Source organism: Bos indicus, chromosome 15 (genome assembly GCF_029378745.1).
Source record: "Bos indicus isolate NIAB-ARS_2022 breed Sahiwal x Tharparkar chromosome 15, NIAB-ARS_B.indTharparkar_mat_pri_1.0, whole genome shotgun sequence".
NCBI classification, from domain to species: domain Eukaryota; kingdom Metazoa; phylum Chordata; class Mammalia; order Artiodactyla; family Bovidae; genus Bos; species Bos indicus.
Window position 1 is genome coordinate 64,473,472 of NC_091774.1, and position 21,869 is coordinate 64,495,340.

General features: G+C 44.7%; 1 protein-coding gene across 2 annotated transcripts in view; it reads left to right on the forward strand.

Moving 5' to 3' along the window:
- Positions 1-6,922: 6,922 nt before the first annotated feature.
- Positions 6,923-21,869, forward strand: part of KIAA1549L (KIAA1549 like) — a 314,597-nt gene continuing 299,650 nt past the window's right edge. For both annotated transcript variants that reach the window (XM_070804017.1, XM_070804018.1), the window contains exon 1: positions 6,923-7,647. In XM_070804017.1, the coding sequence (XP_070660118.1) occupies positions 7,425-7,647 (223 nt within the window). In that variant the 5' untranslated portion in view covers positions 6,923-7,424. The remainder of the gene's footprint in view (positions 7,648-21,869) is intronic.

The window sequence follows — 21,869 nt, forward strand, 5'->3', positions numbered from 1 at the left end:
TCTGAAAGAGGAATGCTGAGGCACAGAGAGTTTAAAATTTTTCCCCTAGGTCACCAGTTATTAGGTGATAGAGTTAGGACTGAAACCCAGGTTGTGAATCAGTGAGATTACCAATGGCCAATCCCAGTTCCCACCCCACAGGGCTGGAGGAAAGGGCTCGATGTAGCTAAGCTGGAACATGAAGGCAAAGTGTGTGGGAAAATGAGCCGGCCTCCCAGAGCCAATGCCTGGAATGGATCCCTGCTCTGTGATTGGACGAGCCCTATAAGCAAGAGGAATACTAACAAGATGAATTAACCTTTGATGGTTAAAAAACTACTTTTCTCCTCCCACTGGAGGACTTGGAGAACCATTAGCCAGAACCTGGGGAGTTGAAATGTCATTAATGGGAAACTGGGTCAGATCGACAAACCCTGAATCTCCAGGCTGCTGTTAGGAGCCATGTCGAGGACCACGATCAGCCTCCCCAACCTGGGCACCTGGACTGGTGCTGATGCGTGCTGGCTCCACCTTGTTGGGCCTGCTGTGCTGGGCCTTAGAGTGAACTTTGGGAACTTCTTTTAGAAAAATAGGTTGAGCAACAGGGGAAACTGAGATGATCCATATTTCTGCAACGGCCTCCTTCCCAGTGGCCCTTTCTCTCTTGTCTCATTCTCCTCTAGTCCATTCTACCAAGTTATTCCTTTCTTAGCTCCCTTCTGTGTGTGCCTACAGCACCCACCCTGTCTGACAGCACTTGCCAGGCGAGGCAGAATCATGTAAGACTTGACTCCTTCACTCGAGCGTGGGGGCAGGGCCTTGCACAATGCAGGGATCCAGGACTTTGTGTACATGAAAGAAGGACTTCGGTGTAGACCTGGGTTTTGTACCTGCAGGGAGTGTCAGTAACAGAGATTTGAAAGAGGAGAAATATCTGTTTGTTGCAAAAAAAAAAAAAATGAACCCGGCCCAGGCATTACCCTCCATAGCAATGGTGGAAATGTCAAGTTGAGGGCCTAAAACCACTACCAGAGATTGATTCCCACCCCTCCCCACCATCTTGCTTTGTAAATACTTTGCACAAAAGATACTGACTTTATAAAGCCATGTAGCAATAAATACACACATAAGGAAAGTCTCAAAGCCCTGTTTAAATAGATGAAAATTAACAAAAGGGTTTATGGTTTAAGAAGGTTGCAGTTGTCATATGCTTTTGAAATGTGGTATTGGAGAAGACTCTTGAGAGTCCCTTGAGCAGCCTGGAGATCAAACCAGTCAGTCCTAAAGGAAATCAACTCTGAATACTCATCGCCTAAAGGACTGGTGCTGAAGTTAAAGCTCCAATACTTTGGCCACCTGATTCGAAGAGCTGACTCATTAGAAAAGGCCCTAATGCTGGGAAAGATTGAAAGCAGGAGAAAGGGACCACAGAGGATGAGGTGGTTGGATGGCATCACTGACTCAATGGACATGAGTTTGAGCAAACTCCAGGAGGTAGTGAAGGATAGGGAAGCCTGGTGTGCTGTGGTTCATGGAGTTGCAAAGAGTCGGACACGACTTTGCCCAGTAACAGTGAGTGCTTATTGTGTGTACTCTGATTATTAAGAGTAAATGCTTGGCATGTATCAACTAGATTCTTAAAAGTGGATAGGTACCACCTACCCAAAAAGATAGGTCCTCTTACTATTTCCAGTGTTATAAATGAGATCTACAGAGATTATAACTTTTCTAGTAGTTGTGTATGGATGTGAGAGTTGGACTATACAGAAAGCTGAGCACCGGAGAATTGATGCTTTTGAACTGTGGTGTTGAAGAAGACTCTTGAGAGTCCCTTGGACTGCAAGGAGATCAAACCAGTCCATCCTAAAGGAGATCAGTCCTGAGTGTTCATTGGAAGGACTGATGCTGAAGCCAAAACTTCAGTACTTTGGCCACCTGATGCGAAGAACTGACTCATTGGAAAAGACCCTGATGCTGAGAAGGATTGAAGGCAGGAGGAGAAGAGGACGACAGAGAATGAGATGGTTGGATGGCATCACCGACTCAATGGACATGAGTTTGAACAAGCTTTGGGAGTTGGTGATAGACAGGGAAGCCTCGCATGCTGCAGTCCATGGGGTAGCAAAGAGTCTGGACATGACTGAGCGACTGAACTGACTGACTGACAGAGATTATATGATTTGCCCAAAGTTATACAGCTAGTAAAATGATACAGCAGATTTTTTTTTAATTAAAATTTTTTTTAAAACTGATTTTTACTATGGCTTCCTAGGGGATCCTTTAAGTTCATGGCTTTATTTCTTTATGGTGGCACTCTTTGTTACTTTTCCTGGGCTTTCTTTAGTTGTGGCAAGTGGGGGCTACTCTTGGTTGTGGTGCACAGTCCTCTTACTGCGGTGGCTTCTCTTGCTGGGGAGCACAGGCTTGAGAGTGTGCAGACATACCCATGGCTCACAGACTCGACAGTGCGGGCCCAGGAGCTGTGGCGCGTGGGCTAACTTGCTCCGTGGCATGTGGAATCTTCCCAGACCAGGAATCAAACTATGTCCCATGCATCAGCAGGTGGATTCGTATCCATTGTGCCACCAAGGAAGTCCTAGAGCAGAATTTAAATCTAAGAAGTCAAGGGTCAGTCTGTACCCTCAATCAAGGACGGGGATCTCATCAATCTTCCTGTGCCAGCAGCAAGCTTCTCTGGAGTTGTTCCTACTGGATGAGGAAAAGGTACAAACCCAGCCTCCCTACATCTGCCTCCAGCTTAGGTCTCCTGCCTTGAAGCAGGATCTCCCGAGGTCCCTTCTGTGCCACCCTCGTAGATGCTTTACCCTCCCTTGCAAAATCCTGCAGACCCCCCTGCTTTTCCAGGTTGCCCTTTGCGGTGCTGGCAAATGCCTCCTTTCCCTTTTTCACCTCTCCTCTCTCTCCTCTTCCTCCAGGCAGAAATAGCCAGCCACCCCCCACATGCCCACATCATGGATGTTGTGCATACATGCCTCTAGCTCACACTTGCTGCATCTCTCTGAAGCTAACACTTTATGTGTTGCCCTCTCTCACTAGACTCTAGACCGTGGGGTTTTGTTTTTTTTCTTGTTATTGTTGTTTTTGGTATGCAGGTTCTTAGTTCCCCACCCAGGAATGGAACCCCTGCTCCCTGTAGTGAAAGCTCAGAGTCTTAACCACTGGATTGCCAGGGAAGACCCTCGACTGCGGGCTTCTGGAGGACAGGATTGTGTCTGCTCTCGAGGCCAGCATCATCAGGGAGAAAAATTCAATAAAACACCAGTCTAACCACCAAAACCACTGACAAGTAATTGATACCTTGTCCAACTGCGGTAAATACTGTTGAAAGGAAAATTCCATGTACAACACAGAAGATATACTTTGCTATCTCTCAACCCAAATCTCTGTTCCCCAAATCTCTCCACTGTCTCTCAATGCTTGTGGAGAACCAGCTTTGGTTGGGTCTTGCCTCTCTTGTCTCACCGCCTCTCCCCTTCTGGATCTTTTCTGTCTCAGGCCAACAACATTCTGTACCTTTCCATGCGAATTCAGTCAGCTCTCAAGCTTCCTCAGTTTACATTAAAGGATTGGGGGTAGAGCAGCTGAGGCTATGACTACTAAAGGATTTATATTTCCCCCCATAGCTCAGTTGGTAAAGAATTCACCTGCAATGGAGGAGACCGCAGTTTGATTCCTGAGTCAGGAAGATCCCCTGGAGAAGGGACAAGCTACCCACTCCAGTATTATTGGGCTTCCCTTGTAGCTTAGCTGGTAAAGAATCCGCCTGCAATGTGGGAGACCTGGGTTTGATTCCTGGGTTGGGAAGATCCCTTGGAGAAGGGATAGGCTACCCACTCCAGTATTCTGGCCTGGAGAATTCCATGGACTACAGTCCATGGGGTCGCAAAGAGTCAGACACAACTGAGCGACTTTTACTTTCATCACTCTGGCTTTTATGTCCTCAGCTACTCACAGACAGCCTGGCACATGACCTGTGCTTCTGTGAGTGACTTCCCCCTCTCCTCCCACTCTCTTTGGGGAAAAGCCCAAATGTGTCTGAAGTCTTCCACTAATTGGTCTCCATATTCCTTTCCCCCTCTACCTCCCATTTCTCCCTATTAGAGTTCTTTGCGTCAAATAAGTGGCCCCAGGGCCCCACGTATGCATATTTCTACTTCCCAACTTTGCTCTCTTTGCTCTCTTTTCCCTGCTCCCTGCTCCTAAACACCTCTGCTGCTCCAAACCTTGGCATCTTTCCGTCCAACTCTGCCTGGACCGCCTGCACCATCTCCCCCACCTCCTATCCCTGGGATCACCCCTTGTGGCCAGCACTGTGCCTCCTATCTTGTGTTGTCTGAATCATGGCTTTCTCATTAGTGGCTCAAATTGATTTTTGGAGTTGTTTTATTGCCTCATGGAATGAAATGCTCAGTTACTTAGTCGTGTCTGACCCTTTGTGACCCTATGGACTATAGCCAGCCAGCTTTCTCTGTCCATGGAATTTCCCAGGCAAGAATATTGGGGTGGGTTGCCATTTCCTACTCCAGTGGATCTTCCTGATCCAGGGATCCAACCTATGTCTTGTGTATCCTGCATTGAAGGCAGATTCTTTACCACTGCCACCTGGGAAGCCCTTTATTGCCTCAATTAGATGGCAACTTTTAAAAAAACAGTAGAACTGATTTAATTGAATAGCAACCTTCAATAATAATAATACAAACAAGGTATTACTGTGTCTCAGCATATCTTAGGTGGATGATAAGACGTATCTGACTTCTGAAAAGATAATATGTGAAGAAATGTGAGACTACGATGAAATATTGTGTGATTTCTATCCTACAGATGCACAGTAAGTGAGAGTTAACACTTTCCAGGCCTTGAGTACCCCCAGCTGGTGCTGCCCCTGGTTTTCACCCTTGTTGTCCCTGGATTTTCACCCTTGCCAAAGTCTTTGAGTGTGTGGATCACAACAAACTGTGGAAAATTCTTAAAGAGATGGGAATACCAAACTACCTGACCTGCCTCCTGAGAAAGCTGTATGAAGGTCAAGAAGCAACAGAACTGTACATGGAACAACAGACCGGTTCCAAATCAGGAAAGAAGTATGTCAAGGCTGTATATTGTCACCCTGCTTATTTAACTTATATGTAGAGTACATCATGCAAAATGCAGGACTGGATGAAGCACAAGATGGAATCAAGATTGCTGGGGGAAATAACAACCTCAATATGCGGATGACACCATCTTTATGGCAGAAAGAGAAGAACTAAAGAGCCTCTTGATGAAAGTGAAAGAGGAGAGTGAAAAAGTTGGCTTAAAACTCAACATTTAGAAAACTAAGATCATGGCATCTGGTCCCATCACTTCATGGCAAATAGATGGGAAACAATGGAAACAGTAAGAGACTTTGTTTTCTTGGGCTCCAAAATCACTGCAGATGGTGACTGAAGCCATGAAATTAAAAGGCGCTTGCTCCTTGGAAGAAAAGCTATGACCAGCCTAGACATCATATTAAAAAGCAGAGACATTACTTTGCTGACAAAGGTCTGTCTAGTCAAAGCTATGGTTTTTCCAGTAGTCATGTATGGATGTGAGAGTTGGACTGTGAAGAAAGCTGAGCGCCGAAGAATTGATGCTTTTGAACTGTGGTTCTGGGAAAGACTCTTGAGAGTCCCTTGGACTGCAAGGAGATCCAACCAGTCCATCCTAAAGGAAATCAGTCCTGAATATTCATTAGAAGGACTGATGCTGAAGCCAAAACTTCAGTACTTTGGCCACCTGATGGGAAGAATTGACTCATTTGAAAAGACCCTGATGCTGGGAAAGATTGAAGGCAGGAGGACAAGGGGACAACAGAGGATGAGATGGTTGGATGGCATCACCAACTCGATGGATATGAGTTTCAGTAAGCTCCGGGAGTTGGTGATGGATAGGGAAGCCTGGCAGTGCTGCAGTCCATGGGGTTGCAAAGAGTTGGACACCACTGAGCGACTGAACTGAACTGCCCCCTGTTCCTGTAATGCTCTTCTTGCCAAGCTTATTCCCTCACCTCCTTCAGGTCTTTGCTCAAATGTCAGCTTCTTAGTGAGGCTTCCCTCCCCCTCACCAGCTGACATCTTGTCTACTACTTGTTTGTTTACCGCCAGTGTACTTCCACTAGAATGTCAGCTGTAAGGGGGCAGGGATTTTGCTGGCGGCTGTTGTCCTCAGTGTCTAGAACAGTGCCTGACACCTAGCAGGCAGTCAGGAAGAACCGTTGAATGAAGAGTTGGAACTTCTTCACATCAGGGACTGTGTTTCTGCTCACCACTTAGATCTCCGGTGTCTTGCACAGTAACTGACTGTCTAATTGTCCTATTTTCAGGAAGGGACTTTCAGGAAGAGACTTTTCCCTGGTTTTTCCAATGCGCACGGCTTTGCACACAGTGTGACTGCTATAAACATTGGTGATGCGTTTTAACCCAGCGTGTTGCAACTAGGCCACAGGCTCTTCAGTTCCTAGGCGGTAAAACAGGCATACGGATGTCGAGGGCCCCTTGGAGAAGTAGTGAATAGCACAAAGCGCGCGCCTCCCCCCTTCTAAAGGACTTTTCAAAACCCAGGCTGAAGAGCTTTCTGACCTCTTCGGCACGTTAACCACAACTATTTAAGCATCGCCCCCCAACCCCCTCTTTTCGGGCCGGAGGACCTCTCCTGCGGATCTCCCCTTCTCTAGCCGAAGGATAGCGAAGAAAAGAAGCCACCCGCCCCCATCGCCCTAGTGCGGACATCCGCGGTGCCTGAACTGCCGCGAGGGGTCCTCCTCCCCAGCCCGGAGCCCGGCGGGGCGCGGGAGTGCGGGGGGCGCGCGGTGGCTCCGCGCGGGGATGCGCGCGCGCGCCTGCCTCGCCTCCCTCGCCTGCTCGGGTGGCTACGTGCTTTCTTTGTCAATGAGATGAAGCTCTGAGCTGCAGTAACACTCTCGGCCCGGGAGCCGGAGCCGGAGCTGGAGCTCGAGCCCGAGCCCCAGCAAGCGAGCGAGGAGAGCCGGGCGGAGAGGCAGCAGCCGGAGGGAGGGTCCCGAGCGCGCCCAGCAGCCGCCGGCCCCCGCGGCTCGCAGCCTCACCCACTCAGTCTGCGGAAGCCCTCCCGGGGGTGGGGGCTCCGGGCGGCGCCCGTTCCACCCTCGTTGCCCGGGGCGCGCCGGCGCGCGGAGACAGGCGCTGTGGGAACCCCGGCCCGCTCCCGCCGCGGCTCCATGCGGCCCCAGTCGCTGCACGGGTGAAGCCGCGGCTCCGCGGAGCCCGCTCCCGGCAAAGCAGCACGAGCCAGCGAGTCGCGCCTCCCGGCGCCCCCGCCCTCCGGCGCCGGGGCCGGAGATGCCCGGTGAGGACCGGGGTGCCAAAGGTTGGGCTCCCCGGAGCGGTGCGGAGCGAGGCAGCGGCCTGGATGTGTGAAGCGTCCCCATGGCTCGGCAGGAGGCAAAGCCCCAGGGCCCGAGGGAAGGTGGGCCGGCGGCTCGGGGGCGCAGGGGCCGGCTCCGAGCGCGCGGGCTCAATCGGGCCGCCGGGAGAGCTGCGCGCTTCCCGGGCGTGAGGGGCTCGCGTGCCGCGTCCCAGGATGCGCCGCCTCTGCTGCTGGGACTCCTGCTGCTGGCGGCCCTCCCCGAGCACTGCCTGGCCGACCAGGGTAAGCACTTGGCTGCTGCTTTGCGCCCGCGGAGGTTTCTGGAGGAGCGGGACGGCCCATCCAGGCCGGTACCTGATCGGGTGGCGGTGGATGGGGAGATCTTTGCAGCACCGGCGCTGGGATTTTCCCCGCCCTTTGCTGCTGCAACAGCAGGCGAACTGTCAGAAATCTGTCTCCCGGGAAGGCAGGCACTGTTGGGCGGGGAAGTAAAAAGAAGTGCATTCGCGTCTTCCTTCTGGACAAGTTGCAGATCCTTCCTAGTGGTCCCACAGGCATGCTTCATTTAGATAAAGAAACGCTGTGTTTAGGACACCTGAAAAGGGATGTGTTTTAGTAGGACACATTTCAGGGTGGGAACGTCCACTATGACTTGGGCTCTCGGATGGGTGGCACTGTGCTTTGACTGCACGGAATGGCCCAGAGAGTTTTAGGCAGTTCCCATGTCGGCGTTTTCCTCTCTATTTTGACAGGAGACTCCTTTACTTTGGGGGTAGAGGTACCCAAAATAATTTCGTCTTGCAAAGGGTTCGAGTATATACCGTTCCTGTTTGCAGGAACGTTAGTTAAAAGTAACCACACTTGACTCTTTGACTCCCAAGAATCCTTCGGAAATAGATTTCTGTAATTTCTTGGACTGTTTTGAAAAATATGTTGTAACTGTTTAGGGGAGATTATTCTGCTAATGTTCTTCAAAACTTACTCTGCTGTCAGCAATTGCCTTTGAAATAAGAATGATTACTATGGCACTTGTAAAGGGAAGGCTTTTGTGATAAAATTCTGGGTTCTTGGTACATTTCATTTATCAAGGAATTTAGCCTTCGTTTCAGCCAATATGACCCTGTAGTTCTGTGGTTTTTAGCAGCGATTAATGAGGACTGTTTTTATCCCTCATTGTGCCCCATCCCCCAAGTTAAATTAAATCTCCTTATTATAAAGGAGCTCACACTGTTTTAGGTTAAAAATATTTCCTGTCTACAAAGCTTAATTCAAAGCCCATTTTCCTTTGATTCACTTAAAGGGTCACTGACATGAGGTGTCTCTGTGTGGAAGTTGCTGTCCAGGAATTGTCTGTTGTGATTACAGTGGTTAGAAAGTTCAGTAATCTTTGGCTGTGTGCCCAAGACCTGGGAAAAGCTTCTGAAGAACTTCAGCCCCCAGTTTTTACGCCTCTCTCAGTTTTCAATGATGTGTATTAGGTATAATGATTAAAAGGTAAGTTCTGAGTCAGACAAATGTAAATACCTTAGTATTCATTGGATCAGAAACATGCTTTGAGTTTTTATTTTAAATGAATCAAATTTTTAATAGTTTTGTGAACAGTTTATGATATGCCAACGTGTGGATGTTCTTCATTTGAGTGCCGATATCAAAAACTGTTCAACCAATTGTAATATTTGAAATTTAAACTTTATGTGTTGATCCTATTTGCCCTGATATGTCAGATGATTTCCTTTGATCAGCTTGGAATTTCTGATCTCTGTTCGGACCTTTGTACATTGCCCCTTCTGAACCTCTGAGACTTTTCTTGGCTATTCTTTCAGACTGCCAGAGCCTGACTTAGAGAACTTCGGATCTGTATCTTTCAGCTTTAGCCTGGGAATCCTTTTCCTTTATTCTCATAGTATGGTGATCCTGATCACCAGGAAAGATGCTTTGATTTAAATGCTGGTAAAAATCAGTAAGGGCTTCCTAGGTGGTTCAGTGGTAAAGAATCCTCCTGCCAGTGCAGGAGTCATGAGTTCGATCCCGGGATTGGGAAGATCCCCTGGAGAAGGAAATGGCAACTCACTCCAGTATTCTTGCCTGGGAAATCCCATGGACAGAGAAGCCTGGTGGGCTACAGTCCATGGGGTCCCAAAAAGAGTCAGACAGGACTTAGCGACTAAACAACAACAACAAAAATCAGTAAAGTTGATGTTGTTCCCCATAGGTCTCTGCCTTTTCTCACTGGAGTGACTCGTTTCATCTGTGTTTTCTGGGTGTCCTTTCTGCTGTCACCCTTGATGACCAATTCCTCGTGGTCCAGCTTACCTGTGGATCCAAAGTCTACCGCCGGGCTCCAGGGTTTTCTGTGTGTTTGCCGCTCATTCAGCGTCAGGACTTGTTTCTCTCTCAGTGGAGGAGTTAAGCACTGGGCTCCCTGTTTTGCCTCCTGCTTGCTTTCATTTGTTTTCTGATTTCCACCTGAGGAGCTTTACTGCAGGGTGAGTGAGTCTTGGACCCAAGGCAGGGAGTCCTGTGGGATTTGTGGAGGAAGGAGTGTCAGGAGGGAGGCAGGAGAACCAATGACAGTTTCCTGAGACCTTCCGCTTTCACCAGACTCCATGGTTTTGAACTTTTTCTGGGGTGGAGCTGTGGCTTGGCACTGGCACTGACTGCTGAGTGGGTCTGAGACCGAGTTGCCTGAGAAGCCAAACCCGTGATACTTGGGTCCTCCTGAGGGAGCTAGCTTGCTACAGTCATGCTATTTTCATGGCTGCTGCACCTTGTTTCTAAGCAAGGCTGGCCAGACCTTTGTCTTGGCTGACAAGTGGGTACAATGCTACAGGCCCTTTGTGTCCTGGAGCCCCTGTGTGTTCCAGCCCATCTCCACCCACTCTGCCCCAAAGTCTTTTGCTTTAATATTCCTGAGGAATTGGGGTACTGTCTCAAGACTGTTGTCTGGAGTTTCTTCTCTCTGACTTCCTCTCCTAACTTCTGTCCCCAGGGAACCCTTGCTCCCAGGCAGTGACTTCTGTTTTGCCTGTGGGAGGCTGGTGTGGGAAAGATGGTTCTTTATAGCAGCGACCTCTGACACCTCCCCATTCTCTTTTGACCTCCAATGCTCTAGGAAGATTGGTAAAGTTCAAATTTGACTCCCCGATCATCCTAACTGCTGATCTTCCATTGAACTGATGTTAGTAAACATTTCCTGTGTCTTTTAGGTGCAGGTACTGTGGTCATTCCTTTACCTGGCTTCTCTGGGCCTCAGTTCTCTATAAAATGGGGGTAATAATAGCTCTAATCTCACTGGGTTGTTGTGAAGATTCAATGAGTTAATAGAGCTGAAGTATTTAAAATAGTGTTTGGTATATGCTCAGTGAATGCCAACTATTTTTATAAAACAACAGAAACCGACTGAATATTCACTCTGTCCAGGTGCTACACTGGGGCAGGGGATACGGACATGAATAAGGGTAATACAGTTTGTAGAAGTCCCTCTTGAACAGGGTGCTCTGGGTCCTTGAAATGTGATACAGTGTGGTCAGAGCTGATGAAATGAAGGCACAGTTAATTCTGAAAGGCTGGGAGCTTTGGAGAATGAGTAGATGTTGACAGAGTTGATGATGGTATTTCAGGCAGAGGAGAAGGGTTCTTTGTGACCAGAGCAAAGGATACTATAGGGAGGAATACCCTGGACTCTCTCCCTGCCCTGGAGCCTTCCCAAGTCTCCCTCACAGGCATTCCACCCTCCTGCTCCTCCCCTGAAGGGTCCTCTGCTTCTCCCACCAGCTTATAAGTTCCTGATTTATCTCTGTTTCCCTCTGGCCTGTTACAATGTGCAACACAGACTAGGCACTTGTGGAAGTTTCAGCATTCTTTCACTCCTATTCCCTCAGTTTGGCTGATTCTGTTAAATGTTAGAATAATTATCTCAGTTAAGTAATCCACAGCAAGTTGTGAATGACTGCTTTATTCAGGGAATGTATTTGCATTTTGAAAGAAGGGTTTGCTGACACCAGGGAATCTCTGATTGAGTGCAATACATGGGGGATAATTTTGACCTAGGAGGTCTTTTTTGCCCCTCTCCAACGTTTTGCACATCATCAGCTTGGAGTCCCATTTGAAACAAGTGCAACAGTTCATTCGTTCATTCAGTGTATCTCGAGTGCCTCAGCTTTCTGAGGTTACAATAATGAATGAAATTAAACTCCCATTCTCATGGCAATTAGGAAGTAGCCCAATGCTTTCCAGATTTTACTGTGCATTTGAATCACTTGAAGATCCTGTTGCAGCTTCTGACACAGTAGGTCTGGGATAAGGCTTATGTGCTGTGCTTGTCGCTCAGTCATATCTGACTCTGTGACCCCATGGACTGTAGCCTGCCAGGCTCCTCCATCCAGGGGATTTTTCAGGCAAGAATACTGGAGTGGGTTGCCATTTCATCCTCCAGGGGATCTTCCCAATTCAGGGATTGAACCTGTGTCTCCTGTGTCTTCTGCATTGCAGGCAGATTCTTTACCTTCTGAGCCATTAGGGAAGCCTGGTTCTGCATTTCTAACAAGCACCAAGGTGATATTGATGCTGGTGGTTTGTTGACCCCACTGAAGGCAGCAAATGAATATAAACAAATGAATGTAGGTTGGGAGGTGGTAAGAAAAATAAACCAGGGTAAGAGGATAATAAGAGCTTAATGCCTACATGCCTGTGCGCCCTCACGCATGTGCTCAGTTACCCAGAGTGATGGGGGATGGCCCCGTGATGCGGTGACGTTTGGGTAGATACCTAAAAGTGAATATCTGGGAAAAGATATTCAGGTGACTTCAAAAGCCTTGAGGAGGCAGGGAACAGCAAGGAGGCCACGTGGAATTGAGTGAATAGGGGGAGGGTGGTAAGAAATGATGTTGAAGGGGAAATGTTTTACATGCCAGATCACGTAAAACATTTTGGCAAAGTAAAGACTTTGTGTTTTAGTTTGGATGAGATTAAGCAAGGGATGAGATGATCTGACTCAAGTTTTAGAAAAAAATCCCTGGCTATTTTGGAGACAAAAGACTTTAAGGTCAAGGGTGGAAATGGGGAGACCAGGTAGGAAGGCTTAGACAGTGGGGAGAAGTGGTTAGATTTTGGACAGGTTAAAAAAAATATTTTGATCATCCTGAATGGCATGTGAGATCTTAGTTCCCCACCTAGGGATTGAACCTGCTCCCCTTGCAGGGGAAGCTCGGAGTCTTAACCACTGGACTGCCGGTGAAGTCCTGACATCTTTTGAAGATGAAGCTAATAAAATTTTCTCATGGATTAGAGGTGGAGTGGGAAAGAAAGAGAGGAACCAATATGGCTCCAGGGTTTTTGGCTCAAGCAACTGAGAGGGTGAAGTTGCCATTGAGATGGGGAAGGTTACAGGAGGCTTAGGTTTGGGATAGTAAATAAAGAGTTGGGTTTGGGTATGTTAAGCTTGAAATGTTTATTAAACATCCAAGGGAGATGACAAATAGCTCGTTGAACAAAGTAGTCTGGAATTCCAGGCAGATATTGGGTCCAGAGATATATATTTGGGAGCCATCAGTATGGAACTAAGTAAGAAAGTATAGAGAAGGGGGGAGATGTCAGCAATGAGCCCTAGGATACTTCAGCATTTAGGGGTTCAGGGAGAAGGGGGGACCAACCAGAGAGACTGAAGATGGCTAAATAGGGACAGCAATGGATGTTGGGCTTGGAGATGTGGAGGTGTTTGTTGGCCCTGAGAGCAGAGGGGACAAAAGTCTTACTGCAGCAGGTTCAAGAAAGAAAGGAAGAATTGGAGTCCAGTTGCTTTACAATGTTGTGTTAGTTTCTGCTCGACAACTGTGTGAATCAACCCTGTGTATACATATATCTCCTCCCTCTTGAACCTCTCTCCCACCTCACATCCCACCCCTCGAGGTCATCACAGATCAGCTTAGCTCCCTGTGCTATACAGTGGCTCCTGACTAGCTAGCTATTTCATGCATGGCAGTCTGTATGTGTCAATGCTACCCTCTCAATTCATCCCACCCTATCCTTCTCCCCACTGTGTCCACAAGGCAGTTCTCAAAAATAAAAAGTCATTCAGTGTACACTTCATATCTTTGGTTTTGCTGAACTTCAAATTTTGGTAACTATCATTTTATTAAGTACACATAATTGTTCAGCATTGGTGATTGCAAAGATGCATTTGTATACAGACATTATCTCAATAATTAAACAATAACAAAATTTAAAGAAAAGGAAATGAAGAAGGGAAATCAGACAGTGAAAAAGAACTCTTTTAGCCTTTTTTATAAAGAAAGGCAGAGTCATAGGGGAGGTGGGTCAAAAGAGTGTTTAATTAGGATATAATTACATTATACTTGTACTTTTTTCACTTTTTAGACAATCCAAGAAAATATATTTGGACTTTTTCACTCTCAGTATTAATTATTAGTGCTTCAAGGATACTTGTAAAGTATCCCAAACTTGCCTCCCCTTTCTCCCCATCTCACAATGTAAAGAAGAAGATTTGAGGACCAATGAGCCTGTGCTTTTAATATTGACATCAAATGGAAGTCGAGCTTCCATTTGTTCCTGCTCCATACTCTTCCTAAAGACGAACATCACTTTGGAAACTGAGATACTGAAATCCTTCCAAGAGAACCTCTCAGAAGCCTACTTATTGCAAGTCTTAAATTACTAGAATGTGATCTGAGAATATTCAGAATGAATGTGCATGCTTCCTTTTTCATTTTCATCAACCTTCCAGCCTGCATTGTGGTTTTCTTTCTTTTCTTCCTCCTCTTTTTTTTTTTTTTTAAACAAACAACAACTCTACTCTTCTCCAGACAAAAATGAATAGTTGGAATGACCCTAAAACATTTTCGTTGCTTGACAACACATTACAGGGGATTTCTAAACACACAGAGGGACACATTATTCTGGATCACGGGATGGCTGCCTTGGATGATGGCTCCCTGTGGGGACTCCAGGACCAAAGGAACAGCTAGCAACCGGGGTATTAGAAATGTCAGTTATTGTCACTGAGGGGATTGTGGCATGTGAGTCACATTGATTTGGTGATATTTATCAAGCACCAGGCATATGCCATGTCAAACTCTTCCCTAAATACTGGAGGTCGAGTGAAGACCAAGCCAGACCTGGCCCCTACCCTGTAGCCCAGGACAAGAAACCCTTACTTAGTGGGTGGAGTGGCAGATGGGTAAAGTACCTCTATGAGTGCATCAGGAGAAAGGGTATGGCAAGACAGAAAGTACCTGCCTCGTTCAAAGAGGTTGTCTTTGACCAGCTGCAATGAGGCTCAGGGTGCCAGAGTTCTGACTTCTGGAGACAAGCTGGATCTTTATTTCAACTCTTGTTTTCAAATGTCACCAACAAGTTCAGAGTTTTGAAATGTCATGCTGTGCAGAAAGCACGCCCATGAGCCACCACTCTTCGTTTTTAAAGTCAAGTTTAATTAAGGTGTAATTTACATACAGTAAAATTCACTTTTTTGACGTTCTGCATGGTGGGTTTTGATAGAAACATACACTCATGGATCTACAATCACAATCCAGTTATAGGCCATTTCTGTATTCTCCAAAAATTCCCTCCTGTTCCTTGGCAATTTTCTCACCACCCCACACACCCCATTCCTGTTAGGCAGATTTATTCTCTGTATGTATAATTTTGCCTTTAACTGAGAGTCATATTAATGGAATGATACAGTATATAGTGTTTTGTGTCTGGCTTCTCTCACTGAATGTAATACTCCTGAGAATCATATGTCATTGCACCTCTAGTCCTATCCTTTTTATTGTGATGTAGTATTTCACTGTACCACAATTGGCTATCCATTCACCAGTTGATAGACATTTGAGTTGTTTCCAGTTTGAGGCATAGGAGTCTTTGTGTGGGCAGTTTTCACTCTTTGGGGTAAATACCTAGGAGTGAGTTTCTGGCCATGTGTGAGGTATGTGTTTACCCTTATAAGAAATTGCCAAATCTTTTCCCAAAGTGACTGTGTAATTTTGTATTCCTATCTATGTGAGTTTCAGTTGATCCTCTGCATCTTTACTAGCACTCGATTTTAACTTTTTAAAAATTTAAATTTCAGCTATTCCAATAGTTTTTTTTAGTGGTACCTCATGATAATTTTGGGAGAAGGCAATTGCACCCCACTCCAGTACTCTTGCCTGGAAACTCCCATGGACGGAGGAGCCTGGTAGGCTGCAGTCCATGGGGTCGATAAGAGTCGGATACAACTGAGCGACTTCACTTTCACTTTTCACTTTCATGCATTGGAGAAGGAAATGGCAACCCACTCCAGTATTCTTGCCTGGAGAATCCCAGGGACGGGGAAGCCTGGTGGGCTGCCATCTATGGGGTCGCATAGAATCGGACATGACTGAAGTGACTTAGCAGCAGCAGCAGCAGCATAATTTTAGTTTGAACTTCTCTAATTACTAATGATGTTATTGTTGCATATCTTTACATCTTTTACATGCCATTTATATATCTACTTTGAAGCACCTGTTGAAGTCTTTTGCCTATTTAAAAAAATCATTTGTGTGTTTTAAGTCCTTTATCAGATATGGGTTTTTGCAAATATTTTCTTCCAGTCTGTGTGGTTTTTCTTTTCATTTTATCAACAGTGTTTTCCAAAGGACAGAAGTTTTAAATTTTTAATAGTTCCAGTTTATCAACTTTTAAATTTAAGGTTTGTGTTTTTTTGTGTGTGCTAGGATAGAAGTATTTGCCTAACCCAAGTTTACAAACATTCATGATTTCTTCTAGAAGTTTTATAGTTTTCAGTCTATGGTTTGTTTCATATTAATTTTTGTATATGGTGCAAGGAAAGAGTTGAGGTTAATGTTTTATTCATGTGGATGTTTTATTGTTCCAACACCATTAATTGAAAAGATTATCCTTGCTCCATTGAATTGCCTTGGTACCATATGTTGTGGGTTTATTTCTGGATTCTGGTCTGTTCCACTGATCTGTACTTGTGTATTTATTCCAATACAACACTGTCTTGGTTTCTGCAGCTCAGAGTTTCTTAACCTTGGCACTGTTGCCATTTTGGGTTGGATAGTTCTTTGCTGTGGGGACTGTCCTTTGCCGTGTAGGATACTTGCAGCATTCCTGGTCTCTGATAGCTACCCCCACCCTCCACCTCAGTGTGACAACCAAAATGTCTTCAGTTCAGTTCAGTTGCTCAGTCGTGTCCGACTCGTTGCAACCTCAAGAACCGCAGCACACAAGGCCTCCCTGTCCATCACCAACTCCTGGAGTCTACCCAAACTCATGTCCATGGGTCAGTGATGCCATCCAACCATCTCATCCTCTGTCATCCCCTTCTCGTCCTGCCCTCAATCTTTCCCAGCATCAGGGTCTTTTCAAATGAGTCAGCTCTTTGCATCAGTTGGCCAAAGTATTGGAGTTTCAGTTTCAACATCAGTCCTTCCAATGAACACCTAGGGCTGACCCCCTTTAGGATGGACTGGTTGGATTTCCTTGCAGTCCAAGGGACTTTCAAGAGTCTTCTCCAACACCACAGTTCAAAAGCATCAATTCTTCGGCGCTCAGCTTTCTTTACAGTCCAACTCTCACATCCATACATGACTACTGGAAAAACCATAGCCTTGACTAGACTGACCTTTGTTGACAAAGTAATGTCTCTGCTTTTGAATATGCTGTCTAGGTTGGTCATAACTTTTCTTCCAAGGAGTAAGTGTCTTTTAATTTCATGGCTGCAATCACCATCTGCAGTAATTTTGGAGCCCCCAAAATAAAGTCAGCCACTGCTTCCACTCTTTCCCCATCTATTTGCCATGAAGTGATGGGACCAGATGCTATGATCTTAGTTTTCTGAATGTTGAGCTTTAAGCCAACTTTTTCACTCTTCTCTTTCACTTTCAGCAAGAGGCTCTTTAATTCTTCTTTGCTTTCTTCCATAAGGATGGTGTCATCTGCATATCTGAGGTTATTGATATTTCTCCCGGAAATCTTGATTCCAGCATTTCTCATGATGTACTCTGCACGTTAAGTTAAATAAGCAGGGTGACAATATACAGCCTTGATGTACTCCTTTTCCTATTTGGAACCAGTCTGTTGTTCCATGTCCAGTTCTAACTGTTGCTTCCTGACCTGCATACAGGTTTCTCAAGAGGCAGGTCAGGTGGTCTGGTATTCCCATCTCTTTCAGAATTTTCCACAGTTTATTGTGATCCACACAGTCAAAGGCTTTCACATAGTCAATAAAGCAGAAATAGATGTTTTTCTGGAACTCTCTTGCTTTTTCGATGATCCAGCAGGTGTTGGCAATTTGATCTCTGGTTCCTCTGGCTTTTCTAAAACCAGCTTGAACATCAGGAAGTTCATGGTTCATATATTGCTGAAGCCTGGCTTGGAGAATTTTGAACATTTCAGATATTGCTAAATGTCCCCTTCAGGGTAAAATTTCCCCTCATTGAGTTCTACTGCTCAAGCTTTGTGATAAATCTTGAAATTCATTTTCAAAATCTTTTTGGATGTTCTAGGGTTTATGCATTTCCATATAGATTTTAGTATCTTCCTGTCAATTTCCATAAAAAAGAGTATGCATGAATTTTGATTGGGATTTCACTGAATCTAGATCAACTGGAGAAGATTGATATCTCAACAATATTGAATTTTTTGATCGATGAATGTCTCCCTCTTTTTATTTAGGCATTCTTTCTTTCATCAATGTTTTATAGCTTTCAACATATGCATTTTGTATAGGTATTTCATGTTTTTCAATGCTTTGGTAAATAGTTATTTTAAAATTTCTTTGTTAGTATATAGAAATATGATTTTAAAATATTAATCTTGTGGGAATTCCTTGGCAGGCCCGTGATTAGGACTCTGCACTCTCACTACCAAGAGCCTAGGTTCTGTTTTTGGTCAGGGAACTGAGATCCCACAAACTGTGCAGGGTGGCCAAAAAGAAAAAAAAAAAAATCTTGTATCGGGTGACCCTTCTAAACTCACTTTAGTTCTAGTAGCTTTTTACAGACTCTTTGGGATTTTTCTAAATACAAAATCATGTTATCTATGAATAGATACTCATTTCCTTCTATCAAATCTATGTGCCTTTTATTTCTTTTTCTTGCTTTATTGCACTTGCTAGAATGTCAAGTACATTGTTGAATAGGAATGGGGAGAGTAGACATCCTTGCACTGATCTCAGAGTTGGAGGGAAAACATTCAGTCTTCCACTACTATGGTATTAACTGTAGTTTGGTTTTTGTTTTTTGTGAAGGCCCTTTATCAGATTGAGGAAGCTTACTTCTATTCCTAGTTTGCTATGAATTTTTTCTTTTATCATGAATGAATATTAAATTTTGTCAAGTTTTTTCTCTTTTGAAATCACCATAAAGTTTTTCTTTTTTAGCCTGTTTTTCTTTTTAGTCTGATTTTAGGATATTGAACCAGTCTTGCATTCCTGGGATAAACTCCAGCTTAGTCATGATGTTTGTTCCAGTTGGGTCTAATTTTCTAATCTTTTCATTAAAAATTGTTAAAGCCTTATGTTCTTGAAGGATATTGGTCTGTAGCTTTGTTTTCCTGAAATGTTTTTCTGGTTTTGGAATAAGGATGATGCTGTTCTATAAAACAGTAGGGAAGTATTTTCTGTTCTCTTTTATCAAATGTTTGTGTAGAATTAGTATTATTTTTCTCTTTAGGCCTATGGTCTTAAAAATGAGAATATCCCTCAAGGATTTCTTTAGTAAAATAAAAAGGATCATGTATCTCTAGTATATTTGCTCATCCTCAGGGCTGCCAGGAGAAGGCAATGGCACCCCACTCCAGTACTGTTGCCTGGAAAATCCCATGGATGGAGGAGCCTGGTGGGCTGCAGTCCATGGGGTCACTAAGAGTCAGACACGACTGAGCGACTTCACTTTCACTTTCCACTTTCATGCATTGGAGAAGGAAATAGCAACCCACTCCAGTGTTCTTGCCTGGAGAATCCCAGGGACGGAGAAGCCTGGTAGGCTGCAGTCCATGGGGTAGCACAGAGTCGGACACGACTGAAGCGACTTAGCAGCAGCAGCAGCAGCAGGACTGCCAGTGGACACTTAGACATTAGGACAGAGTTTGGTTTCAGGTCTAGAATGATCTGAGTGAGGGGAAATTGTGTTGAATGAGTTCAGGAAATGGGTCACCCTTAGCTGATTGTTTGCTGTTTATCAAGTCACTTTTTGGGGCCTTAGTTATCCCACCTGTGAACAAAAGCCTCAGGATCTTCACTTCTTCCTTCATTCCCCTTGCTGTGTGTTTATGAGGCCTAAGCACTGTTTTTGTGGGTTAGACCAATTCATTTCTTACCTCTTCCTCTTAGCTTCTTGCCACATTAGTGGCAAGCCCAGTCTAGGACTCTCATTCTACAAAGGGAAGAGATTTCCCATGGTTTTCTGTCATGGTTCCAACCTGAAGCCCAGACAAGTGTTGGCTTATCTTTAATCTTCATTGGCTTCTAAAAATTGTAAAAGTAATACATACAGTACTTTATTAAATTCAAGTAATGCATAGTATATGCAGCAAATGAGAAAGGCCCTGGTGGCTCAATTGCTATTTGCTAGAGTTCTGTTGTTAAGCAAGTATAATAGGTCTTTCCAATCTTTTTTCATACAAAAACTTATATACGTATTCTCACGTAATTTTTCTAATATATAAAGGGTGTAATATTTACCTTTATTTTTGCATTTACCATTGTATTGTTGCCCTCTTTCCATATGAAATAGTAAATTTTGTCATAAGAGAATTTGAACTTTCCCTGAAATATAGAAAAGCCTTTATTATAAAAGGTAACAAATTTAAAACTACTGGATTCAAACCTACAGAGTTAAAATATCATCCTTAGACCATTCTTCCTCTTTTCTCTGTTCTTTGACTTCTTCCCTGGAAAATATTTCCACACATGTTTAAGAAAAATCATGGGCCCTTTTAAACACCAAATAGAACAGGGATAAATGTTGTATATAAACCAACTAATGCAGATGTAAATAGGGCCAAGGAGCTGCCTCAAGCTTTAGCTCAAGGTCATTGCTGCACCTGCCATCTGTCTACTCAGGCGAGACTTTGCCTAATGCATCCTAACCACGAGAGGGGAATTTAATTTTGATTTATATATGTTAAATCTATTCTTAGCTTGAAAGAAAACCTCCTGACGTCAGAAACACAAAATGACTTTGGTATTTATGCAGTGCCGGGAAATAGGAAGGCCTAGGATATTTCTCACTTTACTCTTTCAACGTGAAATATGGAATTAAGTGCTAGAATGGAACCAGGGCTCCCGGACTGATCCCTCTACTTCTGTCCCTGGTAATGAATGCTGCTCCTCCGTCACTTGTCTTTTATTTACCAAACGTCAAGAGTGAACCAAGGGAGCCTGAAGAAAAATGTGCCTGAGAAGAAAATGTGTTGAAATTAATAGTACAGCTTCTAAGTCCTCATTGAAAAGAGCTGAGCCAAAATATCTCTACACCTACAGATGGCATTATCAATTATGAGTCTTTGTTTTGAAAAGAATAGGAGGAGCTGGGTTATGAGAATTTTTGGAATATAATTAAACTGGATGGAAGTATATTAAAAAATCACTGCCATAGGGCTATCTTTGGCAGTTTCCTCTTATTATCTTATTAAACTGGAGGTGAACATATGAATCAACCTGGTGAATCCCAGGGAAACTAAACCTTTTTTTTCCAGTGGTATGGAGTATGAGTTCTTGCTCTAGTCCAGCAATATGATGACATTTGAAGGAGGGTTTTCCCACTGTTATGGTTAATGTGATATATTTACTTTTCCCTATGGGGATACTTGTCCTCAGAGTTTGGTAGAGCACTTCACAATTGTAGAAGTTTCCATGGTCTTGTTTGAATCTCATATCACTCCTAGGAGGGGGTTGAGAAAGTAATTGGCTAAAAGTCACACAGTGGTCCTGGGATTTTTACATTATTCTGTGATTCAAGGAACAGATTACCTACCACTCAACTAAAACTAGCTCAAGTAGGGGGCCCAGGCCACAGGGAAATCTCATGTGACAGATTTGGAATGGCAATGAAATATAATGGGGCCACGCAGACAAAGTAACTAATTGATAGAAATCATAGTAACATTTTTGAGCATTTACTCCTGTATCAGCTCATTTGATTTTCACAACAGCCCTGTGACATAGGTTCTGTTATGACCCCCAGGCTTCAGGTGTGGGAGCAAAGAGCAGTTTAACAGTAATGTATTCAGTTGTCACACAGGTAAGTGTCAAGGCTGGGATTTGAACCCCGGCAGTTTGATTCTACAGCTCTCAGTCCACTTTTTATGGTGCCTTTCTTGACATTGAAAGGCTGAGGTTCCTGGATTTGTGTCTCACAGACCAGGGGGTCTCCTGTCTGTCTTTTCCTGCAGGCTGGGTCTGTCCATCTGCCTCTTTCTGCAGACTGGCTTTCTCTGCTTACCTGTAGCTTCTGGGTTCTCGTCTAACAAGGGGCCTTGCTTGCTGTGGTGCT